The 17,498-nt window shown below is 37.5% G+C and overlaps 1 protein-coding gene across 2 annotated transcripts in view; it reads left to right on the forward strand.

Moving 5' to 3' along the window:
- Window positions 1-10,978, forward strand: part of LOC139796402 (neuroendocrine protein 7B2) — a 44,689-nt gene extending 33,711 nt beyond the window's left edge. For both annotated transcript variants that reach the window (XM_071744337.1, XM_071744336.1), the window contains exons 4-6: window positions 1,462-1,574; window positions 6,529-6,582; window positions 10,286-10,978. In XM_071744337.1, the coding sequence (XP_071600438.1) occupies window positions 1,462-1,574; window positions 6,529-6,582; window positions 10,286-10,381 (263 nt within the window). In that variant the 3' untranslated portion in view covers window positions 10,382-10,978. The remainder of the gene's footprint in view (window positions 1-1,461; window positions 1,575-6,528; window positions 6,583-10,285) is intronic.
- The last annotated feature ends 6,520 nt before the right edge of the window (window positions 10,979-17,498 follow it).

The raw sequence follows: 17,498 nt of genomic DNA on the forward strand, positions 1-17,498 counted from the left end.
ATTACCAGAGGCCTTCCTCAATCCTGTCTGTGGATTTGCTTAATGGAAGACAATTTTTCCAGTCACTGTCTACATATATACATTCCAGAGCAGGAATACATAAACCTGGAGCGCTTGAGCTTGAAGATTTTGGGATTAGGAGTCACAGAGGGCACGCTTATGTCCAGCTACCCTGTGTGTTTTCTACCAAAAGACACAGATGAAGAAGAAGCTCTGAGAAGGTCTACCACATTTCTAGTGTCACCTGCTTCTGTCTTGAGATTACCCTGTCCCTGCTGAGATTGGAATAATTCTTAAGAGTTTGTAGTTAGCTATAATGGTTTCTGAGTTACTTAGCCTGTATGGTTTTTCCTTTGCTTCCTACTGGCAACTTTATTTTTCCCCATTCTAAGGACAAAAAGTGAGAAAGCAGGATCTGTTAGACTTAGAATAACCTCCTCAGGTCATTGAATCAATTAATTTTTAAGTCAAGTCTTTACGATTTCCCACATCTAAGGGAAAAAGCTAATCCAGCTGCAAATCTTATTACATGATGATCACACAAGGACAGAAGGGAAAGTCCACAGGTCTGTCCTCTGGAGTGGCTTTTTTGGCAGATGTAGCTGCTTGGATGCCCAACATCATGGCAGGCTCTCCTTGGGTATGTCTGGGAGGGACTTGAACCACAAGCTGCCCACGATGACAAAGCAGAGGGAGCTCCAAGAGCAGACTCTATTCAAAGAGCTATTCTGGCCTCAAGTTGCTGAATCTTTGATTAATACGAAAATTACTTATTTTGGTAAAATGTCCATATGCTGATTTTTAAAAGGTTTTTATCCTTGATGTAACATCGTTTGCAAAATGATCCGTTGTGAATAAAAGAGGTTTATGGACTCCAGGTTAATTACCAATCTGCAGCAATGCCTTTAGCATAAAACTTCTGTCACATTGTGTTTTTTGAGAACTTGCTATGTGTAAATAGTTTTCAAACATTTTGAACAAAGTCACACACCAGAAATGGAGGTCAGTGAAGAGCTACTCAGTGAAGCAAATTGTGTCTTTGCTCACAGCATTGTTTTACCATGAGCTTCAAAATTATTACCTGGGCAATGGCTACAACTTTCTTATGGGCATTTAAAAATGAAAAGAGGATCCCTTCTAAATCAAAGTAGCGTGCAGTTCTATGTAATATTAAGCTAAACCACTAACTGAAAAGAAAAACAAAAAGGAGGAGGAGAGCTTGGAAAATGAATTTGTTTAGTTCTGAAGTTTCATTCCATTGTGGGTTGTGCTTTTTTTAAAAAAAATTTAAATATACCCTGAAAAACTCATCAATCTGATTCATCCAGTTCTTTAAACATTTGGTTTGATTTTTTAAATTGCATAATAGCAATGCATTTTAGAATTTTGTGGATAAATGTGGCACATATTGTATGTTTCAAAGCTATTAAATATTCAGTGCTTTCTAACATACTTTTGCAGTTGATGATGGGTGTCTAGAAAACACCCCAGACACAGCAGAGTTCAGCAGGAAATACCAGCTACACCAGCACCTTTTTGATCCAGAGCATGACTACCCTAACATGGGCAAGTGGGTGAGTACATGCTTCTTGCTTATTTTTGTTGCATGGAAATTGGGTATTGTGGGATATTATGAAACAACATGGAGAAAATTGTGCTTACTGCTGGAGAATTATCACCCTAAGGGAAACTTCTCAAAAAGGTGAACGTGCTCTTAAAAATATGAAAATAATGCCTGCCATTGATGAAGAGTCCATAAAAACAGAAATCCTTGCCTTATTGCCTGTCCCAAGGCATGACAACAATGTATGATCATTGTGACAAACCACATTTCAAATTATGGTGAACCTGTAGCCAAAATTAGTGCAGATTTTGGCACAATATTTCAAAACATAACAGGACCCTAATTTGAAAGATTACCCAGCTTCAGTGGCTATCCACTCTTTAGCTACTTAGATGCTAAAAATAAAAAAAAATTAAAAATAAACGGAGGCAGCAGTGTCTCAACTCTGGCTTAAGGATTTCCTCTCTTCAGGTTGTGCATTATATAATATTGAAAACCTATTTTACACATTCCATAGAATGAATACAGTGAGCTAAACTAAGGGCAAAAACCTTGCTCTGAGTGTAAAAGGACTTTAATAACTCCAGCTAGACTATTTCTGCAGGCTAGAGGCTCCAAAGGGAGTTCTGCCACTTAATCTTAGATTACATCAGTTAAATGTCCAATCCCAAATCCATCTTCAGGCGCCAGCACAACAATAACAGTGATCATAATTTATGCTTCTAGAGCTAATAATGAAATCTCACTTTACATTGTTATAACACTTTACTTAAGATTGCCCTAAACCAGTGTTCTGCAAGCATATATCGATAAATGGACATGTTTGGCAGCCTCTTCTCCTGCTGTAATTGTGAGACAATGATTCATCGTTCATAATCAAACCAGTGTAAGATTTATAGTCTTAATTACTTATGTGAGTGCTAAATTTCTAGAGAGAATCATGCCAAAAAATCTCAATTTTGGAAACTGTTGTTGCATTCTAAGTAATTACCATCAAAGGTTTTCATTTTAAAAACACCAGATGGTGAACTTTCTTATTTATGCCAGATAATGCTGTTAGTTTTATTATTATTCGTAAGTAATTTACTTTCATAATACCATTTTTAAGACTATAAAAACACTTCTCTAAACCTTTGGCCTATAGTAACATTTCAGAATCAAGTGTACATACTGCGTTGTCATCAGCAACATACATACTTAACAAATGGTAAGTAATTACTAGTGAATACTGACCTTCTTTAATTTCTCCATCCATCACTATTAATTCAGGGGGGAAAAAACTGCTCATGCATGGATTAAAAGAGACTGTTGGGTACTAAACAATAATCATATCTAGCTGCAGCATAGCCAACTCCAGATCTTTTTAATTAGAGATGAAACAGCTGGTAATGTGCATGAGCAAATGTCTCTGCTGAGATTCAGAATTGCCCCAATTGCCTCCTCATTGTATATTACTACACATTAAAAAGATAAATACAGCCGTATCTGGTTTTATGGCTGGTTTGGCTATTTTTATCTCTCTGGAAAAATAAGAGCAGGAAAGGACTCTAAAAATTATCTGTTTGAGGCTTTGTAAAGGAGAGATAAAGTAGATCAGATCTTTTAGGTCACTTAGTGTCATCTGTCAGGCAACTATAAGCTGACCAGTGGGTGACTGTGGGCATCCTCACCCTCCCTGCCACCAAAGTCCCCTCTGCCCCTTCTGCTTCTGCCGTGGGACCAGATGCCCCGGGGGCTCCGTGTGTACAGATCGCTTTTCCACCGGCTCCTGCCTGCTGGGAAGGCTGGAGGCTGTCAGCACCATCTGAAGCCCTCGGAGCCACGGTGTCTCCTGGACCCGTGTGGGTTGGCGTGTGCTCCCAGCTCCCGGGGGAGCTTCTCCCCTGCTTTTTCCTGCCGCAGCGGGGTTGAGGCAGTGTTACAGTTCCCACTGACTTGTCCTTTCAGGGAGCCAGCCTGCATTCCTTAGTGTAACCACAGTAAAACCCAAATTACGTTAACAGGTCAGGAAAAAAAAAAAAGGAAAAAAAAAAAAAAAAAAGGAAAAAAGAAAAAAAAAAAAAAAAAAGACCTGCTTGCTCATGAATACAGGGGAAGACACGGGGTGGCTGGTTGGTATTGGTGCCAGGCTTGGGTGCTTGCAAAGCTGTGGGAGCTCTGCAGGACCCTGTGAATAGGTGAAACATTTTACAAGGGTAAAGCAAGCCTAGAATCTGTCTTCTACTGCTTCCAGCTGATTCCACACAGTTGCTAAATATTATGCGTAAATATGGATAACACGTATGAAGATACAAATACATAAATCATGATAAATATACACTGAGTTAGGAGAGGGAAGAAAGATTTTGCTTCTTTGAGACAAGCCTCTGTCTTGTCAATATGTTGACCTGAGGAACAGCCTCTCTTTGTAGGGCAATTTACACATATTGTACTCTTCTCCCCAGCTCAAAGATCCTTTTTTTTTATTATTATATGTGGGGAACATAGAGTGGACAGTGGGAATAGTAAGATGAAGTCTCTACCTAGGTGTGCAACTATCATTTCTATGATTTCTACAGTTTTTTTTTCCCCCTCACTCTAGGCTTTTCCTTGCAGGAGACAGGTACTTCCATTTGGGTCTGCCTTTTCTGCACCTTGCAGCTTGACTCTCTAGGAGGTCTGAAGAAGCATGGTTGGCATCCAGAAAGACTTGCACAAAGATAGTTTACGATGTACAATTTACAGTACAACTCTAAAACCCACTTATATGTAAGCTGCTATTTATTGAAACCCAAAGTGTTAACCACTACCACGTGTAGGGGTTAAAAAGGAAGAGGGAAGTTCGGCTGTGGTTTCTGACACCAGTATTAATACAAATAGAAAATCAAAAGCAACTATATTTTTCAGCACCACTTCTTTTTACTAGAGCAATGGGTATCATGCCCATCTAAGGTAGAAGTGATAACAGTTTTGCTTATCAGCTCCAATGGAGGGATCCAAGTCAGTACAAAGAAAGGTAAATGGGAAGCAGGGATAAAAATATTCAACAAAACTACCCCCTTGTTAAAGAAGTTACCATTTCTGGCTTCTTAATTTTAGTAGATATCTGAAATGTCAACCTGTAGTACTCTGACCTGGGTAACCATGAAGGTGCAAAGGAAGCTCCAGGGGTGAGGCGAAAGCAGCCATTCACTTTCAGCACATCTTCATATGGCTTCTGTCTTTGACTGGAGAGCCTGTGCCTTTGTTTCTGACAGCTCCTAGGTGAGGGATGAGGAGGGTGAACAATTGGTGGCTGCTGAGCTCAGGCCCTTATGCAGACAACTGTGTTTTCGGGACTCCTGTTGCCATACACGCAAACTCTGAGCTCATGCTCCACAACCTCACTTGCTTTGCACTCCACATAATGCTTAAGTAGTAGTTACAATTTTAGAAGATTTCAAAAGAGACTAAACAAAATACGATCTTCCTCAGCAGGAACAGTTCAATTGTAAGGAATTTTCCTAAGTGACAGAAACATTAGCTCCAGTAGTCCTGAAATCCAGGAACACTCATGAAAAGTGTAAGGTCAAATAGTTTACAAAGAGAGGCTTCGGCGCTGCTTTATTTCCTAAAGAGAATCATTTACGCATCAGTGGCTTTCTTTAAAATGTTAAATTTAAGTTTTCCCGAAGTGAATTTGCACAAATGACTGGCCAAGAATGTCTCCCTTGGCCAGCTTCATCTCTGTTCCCTTTTGGCACAGCTCAGACAAAATAACTGAGGTTGGGCAAGAGATAGGCCTTGTGAATTTGGGGTTTAATGAACATGAGAAGTACAAAACAGACAATTTTGGCAGATTTCATTGTAACACTTGAAAATGTTTGTTTTTTCTCATATCAAGGCTGGAGAGAGGGTAGAAGTGTTTGGTGAATTTGTCTCGCGCTAGAATTACACTTTCTATTTATATAATCAATGTTAGGTCAGTTGTTTATAGCAGAATTAATGGCCTTGTTTATACAGTGTTCTGCTTTTATACATGTAATTCTTCTCTCCTTCCATTTTCAGGTTAGGGTTTGGTTTTGTTTTTCTTCATAATACACAATTGAAACAAAATGTGTTGAGCATGTGTGTGTTATTCCAGACTTTATTAGAATTTACTTCTTGTATGAAATACAACAATATGTGGATGCACTTATGTAAACTATGGTCAGAGGGGGTTTTTTCGTGTTGGATTTTTTTTTTCCTTTCTCATCATCATAACTTTCTCTTCTGCCAAGAGGTTTTTGGCAGTTTTTAAAAGGTTCGCCATTAAAAATGTTATAAACCAAGCGGTTTTTAGAAACTTTATTGAGGGCACTACTTAAACAAAGGAAGAGCTGGCGTTGAAGTCCTTTCAACAGAACTTTGCACTGGGAAGTGTTGATATCTGGAAGGGAATGAGCAAAGACAAAACAGTAGGAATTATGCTGATTGGTGTTTTTAAAAGGAATTAGAAAATCCCTTGTAAAGGAAGTATGTTTTGTTCCTCTTCTTCTGTCACCTCAAATGTATAGGAAGGTTTACCAGAGACAGGATGCCTGCTTCCTTGCCCTCCCACTCTTATTTTTCCTTTTTTTCCTTATGTACTTTTTTTCTTTTCTCTTTATGTATATCTATATGTATTCATACTACATATCATATGATAGAGAAAATACAGTCTATATCTTATAGATCTATATCTATATCAAGTATATACCAGCATGTAATTGAAGCTCTTATTGCTTAAACATGGATGATAATATAGCGCAACACTGTGGAAAATTACTGTCTTTTTAACTGATAAGACTGTGACTTCTCCTGAAGAACTGCAAAATGTTAGCAGGAATATCCAAATATTTATTTGTGGGTTGTCTTTTCTGTAAAGCTACATATCCCTCTATACTTGCTAATTGTTTAAACAGCAAAAGTAATATTTTCAAAGAAGTGTGTAATTAATTTGATGGCTGCTTTTTTTTCCCTTTCAGAACAAGAATTTACTCTTTGAGAAGATTAATGGTGGTCCAAAAAGGAGAAAGAGGGTAACTATCAGAATACTTTATAGCCCCTGTACCCCCTAGTGAGCTAATAAGAATTATAATCTTGCTGTTAAAATGAAGTTAGTCTAGTGAATCTGCATTATACCTTAGATAAAGTATCAAGTGAAATAATCTCTGTGAGGAGCCATTACAGCAGGCTTCAGGACTGCCCACCAGGTACAAGACATATTTCTCTAAATAGCCTCTTGCTTTCAGAACGTGCACTTCAATGCACAGCATTAAATAATAATAAAAAACCTTTATATTTTCTGTATTTTTAAATTGATCCTGTTTGCATAAAACCACTTAAAATTATTTAAATGTATACTATCCATGCCTGTAAATATGTTTTTGGGTGTAACTGACTGTAGAACTTGTTCTCTAGCTCATTTAATTTTATTCATTTACATAGTGAGATTCACCTCAGATTAAACTGCTATCTCTGTGTCCCACTTGCTTGTAAGACAAGGATGAATGAGTGCTCATCTCTCAGCTGGTGAAACAGGGAAGGCAATCCACATATCATTGAGAACTCTGCACAGTCCATCTCACTATTTTTTCTCTTTTTTTTTTTGGTAGCATCAGCCTTTCTTTTCTTAAAAAAAAACAAACCGTACCAAAACACTTTCAGGGAGAGAGTCCAAGTCTTCAGCTTTGCTGATTTTATTTTTTTTTTTCTTTTACAAGAAGAAGTATAGCTTTCTGCCAGAAACTAGCTTTTGAAAACATAACAGCACAGGTTAGATTGTAAATGAATAAATAAGTAAATTTATTTTAGATTAACTGAAGAGTAAGTGATGATTTATTTATTTATTTAACTCTCAGACCTAAAGTCTTTGCTAGAAAAGGAGAAAAAGAGCTGATCTTTTCCTGACCCACATGACTGGTAATAAACACTGTTCAACCATAAACTAATGATCCACCTTGAGCTTAGTCTCTGCCTCCTACTTACATTTGATTTTTGAGTTTGCTAGTGGGAAAGGAAGAAGTGTAGGCAACTGATTTTAACTCTAAGTGCAATTTACTCTGGAAATAGTTATGTGGAATAGTTATTAATAGCTAGAACAACATGTTCAAGTAGGCTTAGTGCAATGTAGAAATGAGAAAAAAAAAAAAAATTCATACATGTTCTGTTTCATGACTGATTCAGTTGTATTCAAAAGGAATAAAGTCTGTAGAGACATGACAGCCAGACAGCCCCGGGTATCCCAGAATTTTGGAGGTGAAGCTTCACATTCTTGCTTTGAAGCAGATTAATTTTTTTAGTTCAGACACATCACTTAACGGTAAATTCATTTTGATTTGAATCATCCTATTTTTTTTGAAAGTAATACTCTAATGATCATTAATGCCTTAATGAACAATTCAGAATTTTCATTTAATCAGCAGAAGTGTAAGAATGTATTTTTCCAGAAACCAAAAAGCCCACTGGATCCCACTCCTGCCTTTTGCAGTCCCTGTCACTCCTCAATGTCCTTCTGCACAGACAGAGTTTACCTGGGGGCAGCCTGTGCCAACACATTGGTCTTTTGGGCCAGGATGTCCCAATTTTAGCTCAAAGCAAGTTCTGTGTAACTGCATAGTAATTGTGGTGTCTCTATACAGTGCTATAAGTGTGACAGTCACAGAGGCACAACTGCTGTTCATGAAACTACGTATTCTAAGTGTGTGCACATATTCATTTATTTCTATGGATGTGTATAAACACACATACAAGTATACATTCACCTAATCTGTATATATAGCAGAGGGATGTTTTTACAATTTGCTACTGTGTTATTTTTTGCAGCATTTGCAGTGCATGACAAGGTGACTTCTAATTTAAGTAGCAATTCTCCCCTTTTTAACATTTCTATGTATGAGCACAGCCCTGTCCAGAATCTCATATCCTGAACATGACAGGAGTTCTTCTGTTATAGCAGTCACGTCAGCACGGGCTGGGAGTTGTGCACAAAGGTACTCAGGAACTGGTTTACATTGAATTCAGCACAGCTGTATAGAGTTAAGCTTTTTTTAGCTCCATCAGCCAAAATTTCTGCATTTTATTTTGTGTTCCCTTTTATCAGTTGAAAAAGATTCAAATTTTTATGTATTCTGATTCTCTTTTACTTTATTTCAAAAAGCAGCAAGCAATTACCATTAAAAAAAAAACAACCACCATTTAATCTTCCTAAGATTTTTCAAATAGTTCTTAAAAGTGTATGCAACAGTTGAATTTCAGTAAATTAACATTAAGCAGAGCTTCTTTAAATAAACACAAACAAGTAATGTACTTGTGTCTATTTTTAACAATTTAAAGCATTAATTTAAGTTTAGTTCTATATTCAAAGGTTTTTCCACAATTCCTTTCTGGCTCTTTTTATATTTTTACTTGCAACAGGCAAAGCACTCAAAAAAACAGTAGAAGAAAGCAAAAGGGTTGCTCTGTGCTAGGATCAAGTACTAATTATAGTGTCTACAATTTCAAGACAGACAAACTTCAAATCTTTTCCAGAGATTTGACAAATACTTTGGATATTTGAAAATATGTATTTCATGTCTAATTTAAAAGCTTTTCTTTGCATAGTTTTGAACTCCTACATTTTGGTGAAAGAAGCACAGAAATATCTCAAGAAAAGTAATTTCTATGATACAGCCAGCCTGACAAGAATCAGGAGGTACTGGAAAATTTGCATTCCTCCAAAGTTTGTCCTTAGGCAAACAATTTTTATTGGCACCAAAAACCAGCACAGTAGAATTTTTGTCTATATCTGTGAAGGAGAAAGCATATACTTGAACTTTGTTTACACTGATACTGTAACAGGCCAGGAAGTCTGTGTAAATAATATCTAAGCTAATTCTGAAGCTCCACTCGACTGCTTGGTACTTGCGGATGCAGTAAATACATTTTATTCCTTATAGAGAAAATTCAAGCATAGGCTTTCTAAATTACTATCATCTCTAAACAGTTTTCAGACATGATCTGTTCATCTTCAGTCTCACGTTGTGCTGCTTACATGGTGCAAAGTGAAGTTAAAGCCTCTCCAGGGACCTTCTTTCCAGCATTCCCTGGCTCTGGCAGTGGTAGGAGAGCCATTTCCTACGCCAAAACCTTGCCTGGCTCCGCTTCTCTGCCAGCAGCTTTTTATCTCAGCATCAAGTCAGGAATCAAAGAGGGGTTTCCGGGAGAGGAGATCGGCTGAAGAAGAGACTTGAGGCAAAAAATGATATTGTGGTATCTAATTTGTTCCCCAGCATAAGATCCACTAGAGGATAGTGATTTGAGCTAAAGTTTACTCCTACTTCTCTAACAAGTTCTGTCCTGCCTCAGGAATTAGGGAGCTGGAGCTGCTACTGCTTCTCTGCTGAGCTGAGGAAAGGAGGAGTGGAGCAAAAAGACACTCAGACTGTGCTATATTTTTGATAGTACTTCTTCTATTGTTGGGGTTTTTTTTTGTTTGGTTGTTGATTTGGGATTTTTTGTTTGTTTGTTTTGTTTTGTTGTTTGGGGTTTTTTTTAGTTGATTGCATTAAATTCTTGCACACAAAAATATTAGAAAACAAAAACATCGATTGGCTCTCAGATTTTTTTCCTGGGGGCAATATTGGGGCTTTTGCTTGGTCTGTGAGTATTTGACAGATATGTATGCATATACTCACTAAACCTAGTTACCTTTTAAATATTTCCCTGTTTCTAGTAAGTATAAATTATTTTAAACTTTTTCAGAGTGTGAACCCCTATCTGCAAGGACAGCGACTGGATAATGTTGTAGCAAAGAAGTCTGTTCCACATTTTTCAGATGAAGACAAGGATCCTGAATAAGTACAATAAAAGTGAATGATGAAAACTCATGCCATCCTCTGCTAGATCGTAATATTGCTTATATATAATGATGTATTAAAATCCTTGTGAATGGCAGCATGTTTATTATTTATATAAATGTAGATGAAAAACAGCTGTGTTTCTAACAGTATGTTCTCCTAGATAACAAAAATATGGCTCTGCTTTTTGTTAAGTTATGGTAAAAGGACAGTTCTGTTGTTTTTATTTTAGTCATGGAGCAAACTTTAAAAATGTTAGTCATTTTAATAGCTAACGTGAGGTAAATGGTCTTAATGAGCAGCTTGTAAGTAGGAAGATGTAAAAAAATGCCCGGTTTGATTCCAACATTTAATCTTAAATGTTACAGTGTTTGACACATGAAAATTATAGTTTTATGTTTTGTTCACAAATATTGTTACTTAGCAAAGACAAAGTATTTATTTTACCCAGGGAATTTTGGCTTTTGGTCTATTTTAATAAACATTTAAGCAAGCTACAAGGTTTGCAAAGTGACATTTTCCAAAATATTTCAGAGGCTCATTTGTCTCGGTTATTGCTGTGCAAATTTTAAAAATTAAAGAACTCTACCCACTGCAATATTTTTCTGCTAGTTTTAATTGTTCCATATCCACATATGGATATGGAATATATGGATATATTTTCTGTATACTTGCACATCTTTCTTATCAATGGTACAGTTGTGTGGAAATGAATCTCTCCCACTGGTCCTTTTCTTAGTAACATCAGTGCCTGTGCATTATATAGTGCTTAAATTATGTGTCCCCGAGATATTATAAGTGAATATGGAGAAATTTGTCTCTACTAATGTGGCTGTGTCAACATCCTTGAGTCTCAATCCAGGATATGAAGGTTATTAGCACTGATGATCTGAAAAACTATGATACTCCAAAAACATTGGTAGCTGTCACTGGTGTTGAAGTTACTCTGGGAAGCTTAAATTGCCTTTTTGCCCCTGGGAGACTGAAGAACTTCATATTCTAGAAAACTGAGCTCTCCCTTTCTGTAAGATGAGAATATAACATTACCTAAAATTCTGTTAATTTTTGGGGATGCATCTGAAATATTTCAAGTCATGTGCATGAAACATTAGAATTATGGAAAACACCTTACAGCTTTGAACTTCAAGTCTATGGAAAAATTATGACAGTTTAGAAAAAACAGGTAAGTTAATAGAAACTAAAAGTCTGAGCTACTTATGGTTAAAGTTAGCAGCACAGCATTTGATCTTTCTATGCTAGCACTTGGTAAACTGTATGGATGCAGAGAGTAGGTTTTTGGGGAGACTGCTGAACTACGTTAACATTCTTGGCTGTATGATCAAATTTCCTATTTTAAAAAATTCTGGGAGAGAGAGCTTAATAATATGTAACCCAGTGGGCTTTATACTCACAGATTAAATGAAACTGAGGAGGTTGTGTGATCCACAGACTTCCTTTCACTTCCAGTGCCTGGAATGGGATGAGAGTAATACAGGTGGGATGTATTCCAGAGGGATGTATTCTCTGCTTTGGAAGCTCACTCTTTTTATCCGTGCTCCTGCTTAGTGTTCACACAGGTATTGAGAGTTGTAAAGGTTACCTCCAAAACCAGATAAAAACCTGCATATAGTAGCCTGAATCTGAAACCAGAACCCAGAGTATGCCCAGTTGCCCAGAGTATGGGAATGGTTGTTCCTCCCACCCAGCCCCAGGCTTCCAGCTGCTCACAGGCTGGATTCCCATGCCCAAGGAATTTGTGTTTCTTCAGGTACTCAACTGTTTTACCAGTACTTTTAAAGTAATCTGAGTTCCATTTTGTCCTCATGAGGAAAATCCATTTTGATCTTAGATCAAAGATCTAAGATAAAAACACACTGTGTTTTTATTACACAGTGTGTAATAAAAATCTGTGTGTATGGCGAATGGGAGGCTTTAAAAGGGAGGGACAAAGACATTGTTTGCATGGGAGTATCAAAAATCCCATGTCTGATTTCTTACAGCACTTTAGCTCACCACACCCCCTGTGTGGGGATGTGATAATCTGGCATCCAAATTGACAAGGACTGGGAGAACAGGGACCCCTGGCTTGCTGTCACCCCAGTGGGGCTTGAGAAGCTGCCCTTCTGTCTGTGATAGATCTGCACAGAGCAGGTAAAAAAACCCCACACAATTTAGAGATGTTTTTGTCTTTAATTGCAAGTAAAAACCAACCCTTTACACTGCACAATACAATGATGCATCTTACAGAGACTGGAAGAAATCAAATGTGTAGCAGTGAGCAGCCATCTGCTGAGTCCACCAGGAAGCTGCAATGTTTCACCAGGAGGACTCACCAGCACTATTGTGAAATTTTTATAAAATATTGCTATTACACCATGATAATAAGATTAATTATTCAAATTTCAGTTTAATATGAGAGCTGCCTCTCTCTACTGGGATTGGCAGCCCCATGTTAATTTTAAAAAAGAAAAAGTTGGCCCTCCTTCTGCTCCCACAACAGTCCACACATCTATATGTTGGTTTTTATAAGGAATCATCACAGAGCTGGTCTTTCAGAATCAATGAACGAATAAACCAACTATCCCTCTCACTATGAGCTTGGTCCACCAAATCAGTATTTAAAAGAAGTAAATAGCTGCTCAACTTTGCAGGTGTAGTCACCCTTTTACATTTATGATGCATGTGAATTAAGGAGCATGTATATTGCTATTGTTGTTTGGGATTGTCATTAAATTAAAACCTTTTTAGACTATTTCTGCAAGTGTGTTAATTACCTCTAACATATTTGAGACAGAATGTGCTTGAAAGAAGCTATACAAAATAAAGTGCATTGCTATGCAACAATGGTTCTGTCTGGTAAAGAACTATTCTACTATCCTACTTTTTAAAAAGCAGTGTTTGAGTAATTATGATATTTGATTTGTGACATAAAATTTACTCTGAGGGTGCATGTGTGTATATACATATATATACATGCACACACATACACAGTAACATGCACTTTTTAAAAGATAATATAGTCTAATAATAAGCTCAGTAGTAAAAAATATAAAGATGTCAACCCACAGAATAAAGTAATATAAAAATGCTCAGTGAATTATTTAGGAGAGGAAATAGCAATATGCTGCTTTTTACTGGCACATTTGCATTCACCTAACAAAACCATGCTGCTAATCTGTTCAGCAGCTCATGAGCAAAGCAAAGAAATGTTGAATTAGTTCTGAAAATGTGATGACAGAGTCCTGAGAGTCACTTACAGGACTGCTAGTAAAGCTGATCTGAAGCTTTTTTTTATCAAAACATAATGAACTGTATCTCCATCTGTTAAACTAGGAAAGACATAGGCAGAAGGAATGGATTGCCAAGTCAATTAAGATTTTGGCTTTGATATAGACCAAGTAACACTCAAGCCCCTTTGTTTCCAAATGTCAGGAGTTGGGGATGAAGACAAGCATTTTTCTAATGATGAAGAGGAGACCTGAGTCCATGGCCTGAAATCAAGCCTCTAACCAGTAGCTGTGTGAAAGTGTTGAAAATGCTTTGGTTTACTTTTCATCCCGTACAAAACCTGATTTTTGTACATTTAAATTTGTTGGAAAAAATCCATAATGCCACCAATGCAAAACAAACTTGAAGTCTTCTGGCCTTTTTGCTGGTAAGATCACTAAACCAACTCTTACCTCATATGTAATACTGCAACATGTGTTCTATGAGTTAATTTTTATGCAAGTACCTTTTTTACATGCAAGTATGGAAGGTTCTGGATCACTAGGATGAAGAATTCAAAGAGAGAGAACTTCTCAGTTCTCAAAGAGAGAACATTCAGATTTGTGGAAGGAGAGAAGCAAGATAGATAGGCAGATTCAAAAGGTGCTACCATGACCACACACAAAATTAAAATGTCCAAGGAAAGAACAGCTTTGCATGACCCAAAGGGGAGATGCTTACTTTGGTATTACATGTGCTCTAAGTAAGACTTAAGGTACATCTCCATCCAAGTCAGAAGCTATCAAGGCTATCAGGGAATCGGAGTACATTACCTCTTATGTGAGACACCTGCAGCCAAGAATTCAGGCAGTGAGGCTGAATCATATTTCTTCCATGCTTGATATAAGTAGGATACACCTTAAAGAAAAAACAACAGAAACAAAACCTAAAGAAACCCAGTTTTGTTTGAAGTCATGCCATTACCTTCAATGCTCTTAAATGTATATCATGTTCAGGAAGCATCTCTAATAATTAGTCTTCTTTGAAAATAAAGAATTACTGTGTTCTTAAGGGACACTTGTTTGTGGAGTCTGGAGTCAACAACAGATTCCAAACATGAGCAAAGACTACAAGCTCCCTTAAAGTACTCAGCCACTGCCAATGACATATATAGATGCAAAGTAAATAAAAATTAAAATGAAATGTGGAATAACAGGGTACAATTGCCACCCTGAAGGAACCCATGAACAACAAATATGGCTGATTGGCACAGGACTGACTCCTAATCAAGATTTTTAAAAATGAGACAATGAAGGGGTTAAATGAGTTATTTCTCAGATACATACACAGTCCACTCAAGCCTTTTGCTGTTAGGTGAAGAATGGCATCAGATTCCAGTTCATCATCCTAATTCACCATGAGAGGGAAGTATGTAGTATCAGTCCTTGTTTGCTTTATTTATGATTCTAACAGCTTTGCTGTGATTACATGGGGCCTGATGGTTGGAAGCCCTGCTAGCCATGTGTTCAACACATGGGAGCATAACAAATTGTAAATGATGCGAGTGTCATGGCAGCAGAATTACCAACTGGAACTAAAAGATCTTTAAAAAATATTCCTGTTTGACTAAAAAGATCTGGGTTTGTATGTGGAGCAGAGGTGGGGAAGGGATCAGAAATAATAGGAATTGAGAATGGCTTCAAACCTTATGGATTAGGCAGACCTGAGTCATCTTTTTAATTTTTTTTTCTATAATCCCTGATAGCAAAACACATGGAACACAATTTCTGTTGCAGTGTAGGGGTGTCTTTTACATTTAATTGCTATGTTTCTTCATCCTGCTCTGCTCTCCAAGAAAAACAGTGGTGGAAGTCGGTGGCAAAATGTCATTGTTAACTGAGTGAGGCAAAGGAGAAAGCGCAAGAAAAAAAAATGTGTTATTTGCTACAAGCCTCGAGCTCTCCCTCATTCCCTAACCAGTGCCATTCATTTACAGACCATTAAGCCCTGTTTTTAAATATGTAAACAGTGACTACTTTTACTCCAGATCTTTGCTCTGACAAAATGACAAAATAACTTGCTTGGAAGTCACCAAAAGTCTCTATTACAAATGATAAGGGGTTTTAGGTCTGGCATCTGAATACTTGTTAGATCATAGAAGATCTATTTGGCTTTGATGCCAAATACAGCTGGAGTTTAAATTAATTCTTTATTCTGAGAAACAAAATAATCCTACCAATTCTTCAGTGCATTTCCTACATTCTAATACTCCAAAGTCCTCTGAAAGTGGCTGAAATTAAAGTGAGAGAGCTTCTATGGGGAAAGGTTGTCCTGATTCCTCATCCTAATACAGAACACCTGCACATTGGGAAATAAAATCCCACGTAGCAGCATTTTGTATTTTCAAATGGACAAAACACACTTATGAAAGAACTAGTTGGGTCATCCAGAAAAGCACTCAAAATTCACCATTGATTAGTTTTCCCCTTTTTTTAACAGTGCTGCAGCCAGCGACTAACTCAATTGCAAAACTTCAAGTGATTCCAAAGGGTAATGCAATAGATATAAAATTTATGGGCTCTGAAGCTATGTTACTGCAGTTGACGTAAGAAACCTGTTTTTAATACTGTGTAAAGAATTTATAATTTTTTAAAACCGTCCTAACTGACTTAAGTAAGTTCTTTAAAAGTCATTGTTAAAGTAGATAAGCATTGCTATCATAGTTAGTGCATAGACCCTGGCTATTGGTTTAACTCCCAAACACCACTAAGACTCAGCTGATGTAGGATTTTGTTCACATGCGTGTAATGTGTGCAAACAGTTAAAAAAGCAGAAAAGTTTTCCCTGCTTCTGATTCCTTATATATTCTCACAGTGTCTTCAGTTTTGTTGTGGCCTTTCTGATCCTTACGTGTCTGAAGTTATGGGGTCTCAGAAGAACTTGTTCTTAGGGGCTCCTCCCATGAGTGCAAATTATCCATCATGAAAGAAGTCTGGGTAAGAATAACGCACACTTCTTTCAATTTATGCATAAGACCTTCATAAGCTGCCCCTAAGAGTATTGGTTGTTTGCTAAATAACACACTTTGCATCTATTTTGCTGTTATCTGGAGGTTTAGAGAAGTAGGATTGTAAACTTGGGAAAGTATTCCAGTTAACAGGTGGGTAAATGGTTGCAAAGAGGTTGAGGGCCAACTCCACTAAAGGCTTCAGTGCCCACAGTGGGATTTGTGTAGAATACAAACACCAAAGCCCAAGCACGTGATCCTCAAACCTTGCCTCCCTTGTCTGATTCCTCAGGCAAGTAAAGACAATACATAACCATGTTTTCTTGTCAATCAAGTACCTCAGACACCTGAACTTCTACTTCTGTGTGTGCCCAGAACTATTTAAAACTCGGTGAACCTGTGTAGGTCTACACCTATTTCAGTCCTAAACCCAGCCTGAAGTCATAAACTTGGCAATTCCTTCTCCATGTTCCCTGGGGGAACCAACCTGGTAAGGATCCACCTCACACGTGTCTACAGGATCAGGCACTGCACTAAATACCAGAGCAGCAGCAGACAGTTTAATTAAAAAATTTAAAAAAAAAGTGTCTGGAAGAGGTATGGCAAAAGAACCAAAGCTCTACAAAGTCCTGAGAAGGGGATCAAGAATGAACACAAATTTGTCATCTAGTGATTACCAGAGCAGGGTGAACATGAGGATGGACAGAGTAACACCTGGGCTTTAGCTAATCTTCAGGGAGTGTGTGAGTAGCCATCCAGACACTGGATACAAATACAAAAGTAGTCTTAGAATATGGCAAAAACAAGCCAACTGCTTGCCAGTAGATGGCTTATTTTGGTTTTCTGTCTTTATTTAATCATTTCCTGTTGCGGCGAGCCCTTCTCTTCGGGGACGCGGCTCTTC

Source organism: Heliangelus exortis, chromosome 5 (genome assembly GCF_036169615.1).
Source record: "Heliangelus exortis chromosome 5, bHelExo1.hap1, whole genome shotgun sequence".
NCBI lineage: Eukaryota > Metazoa > Chordata > Aves > Apodiformes > Trochilidae > Heliangelus > Heliangelus exortis.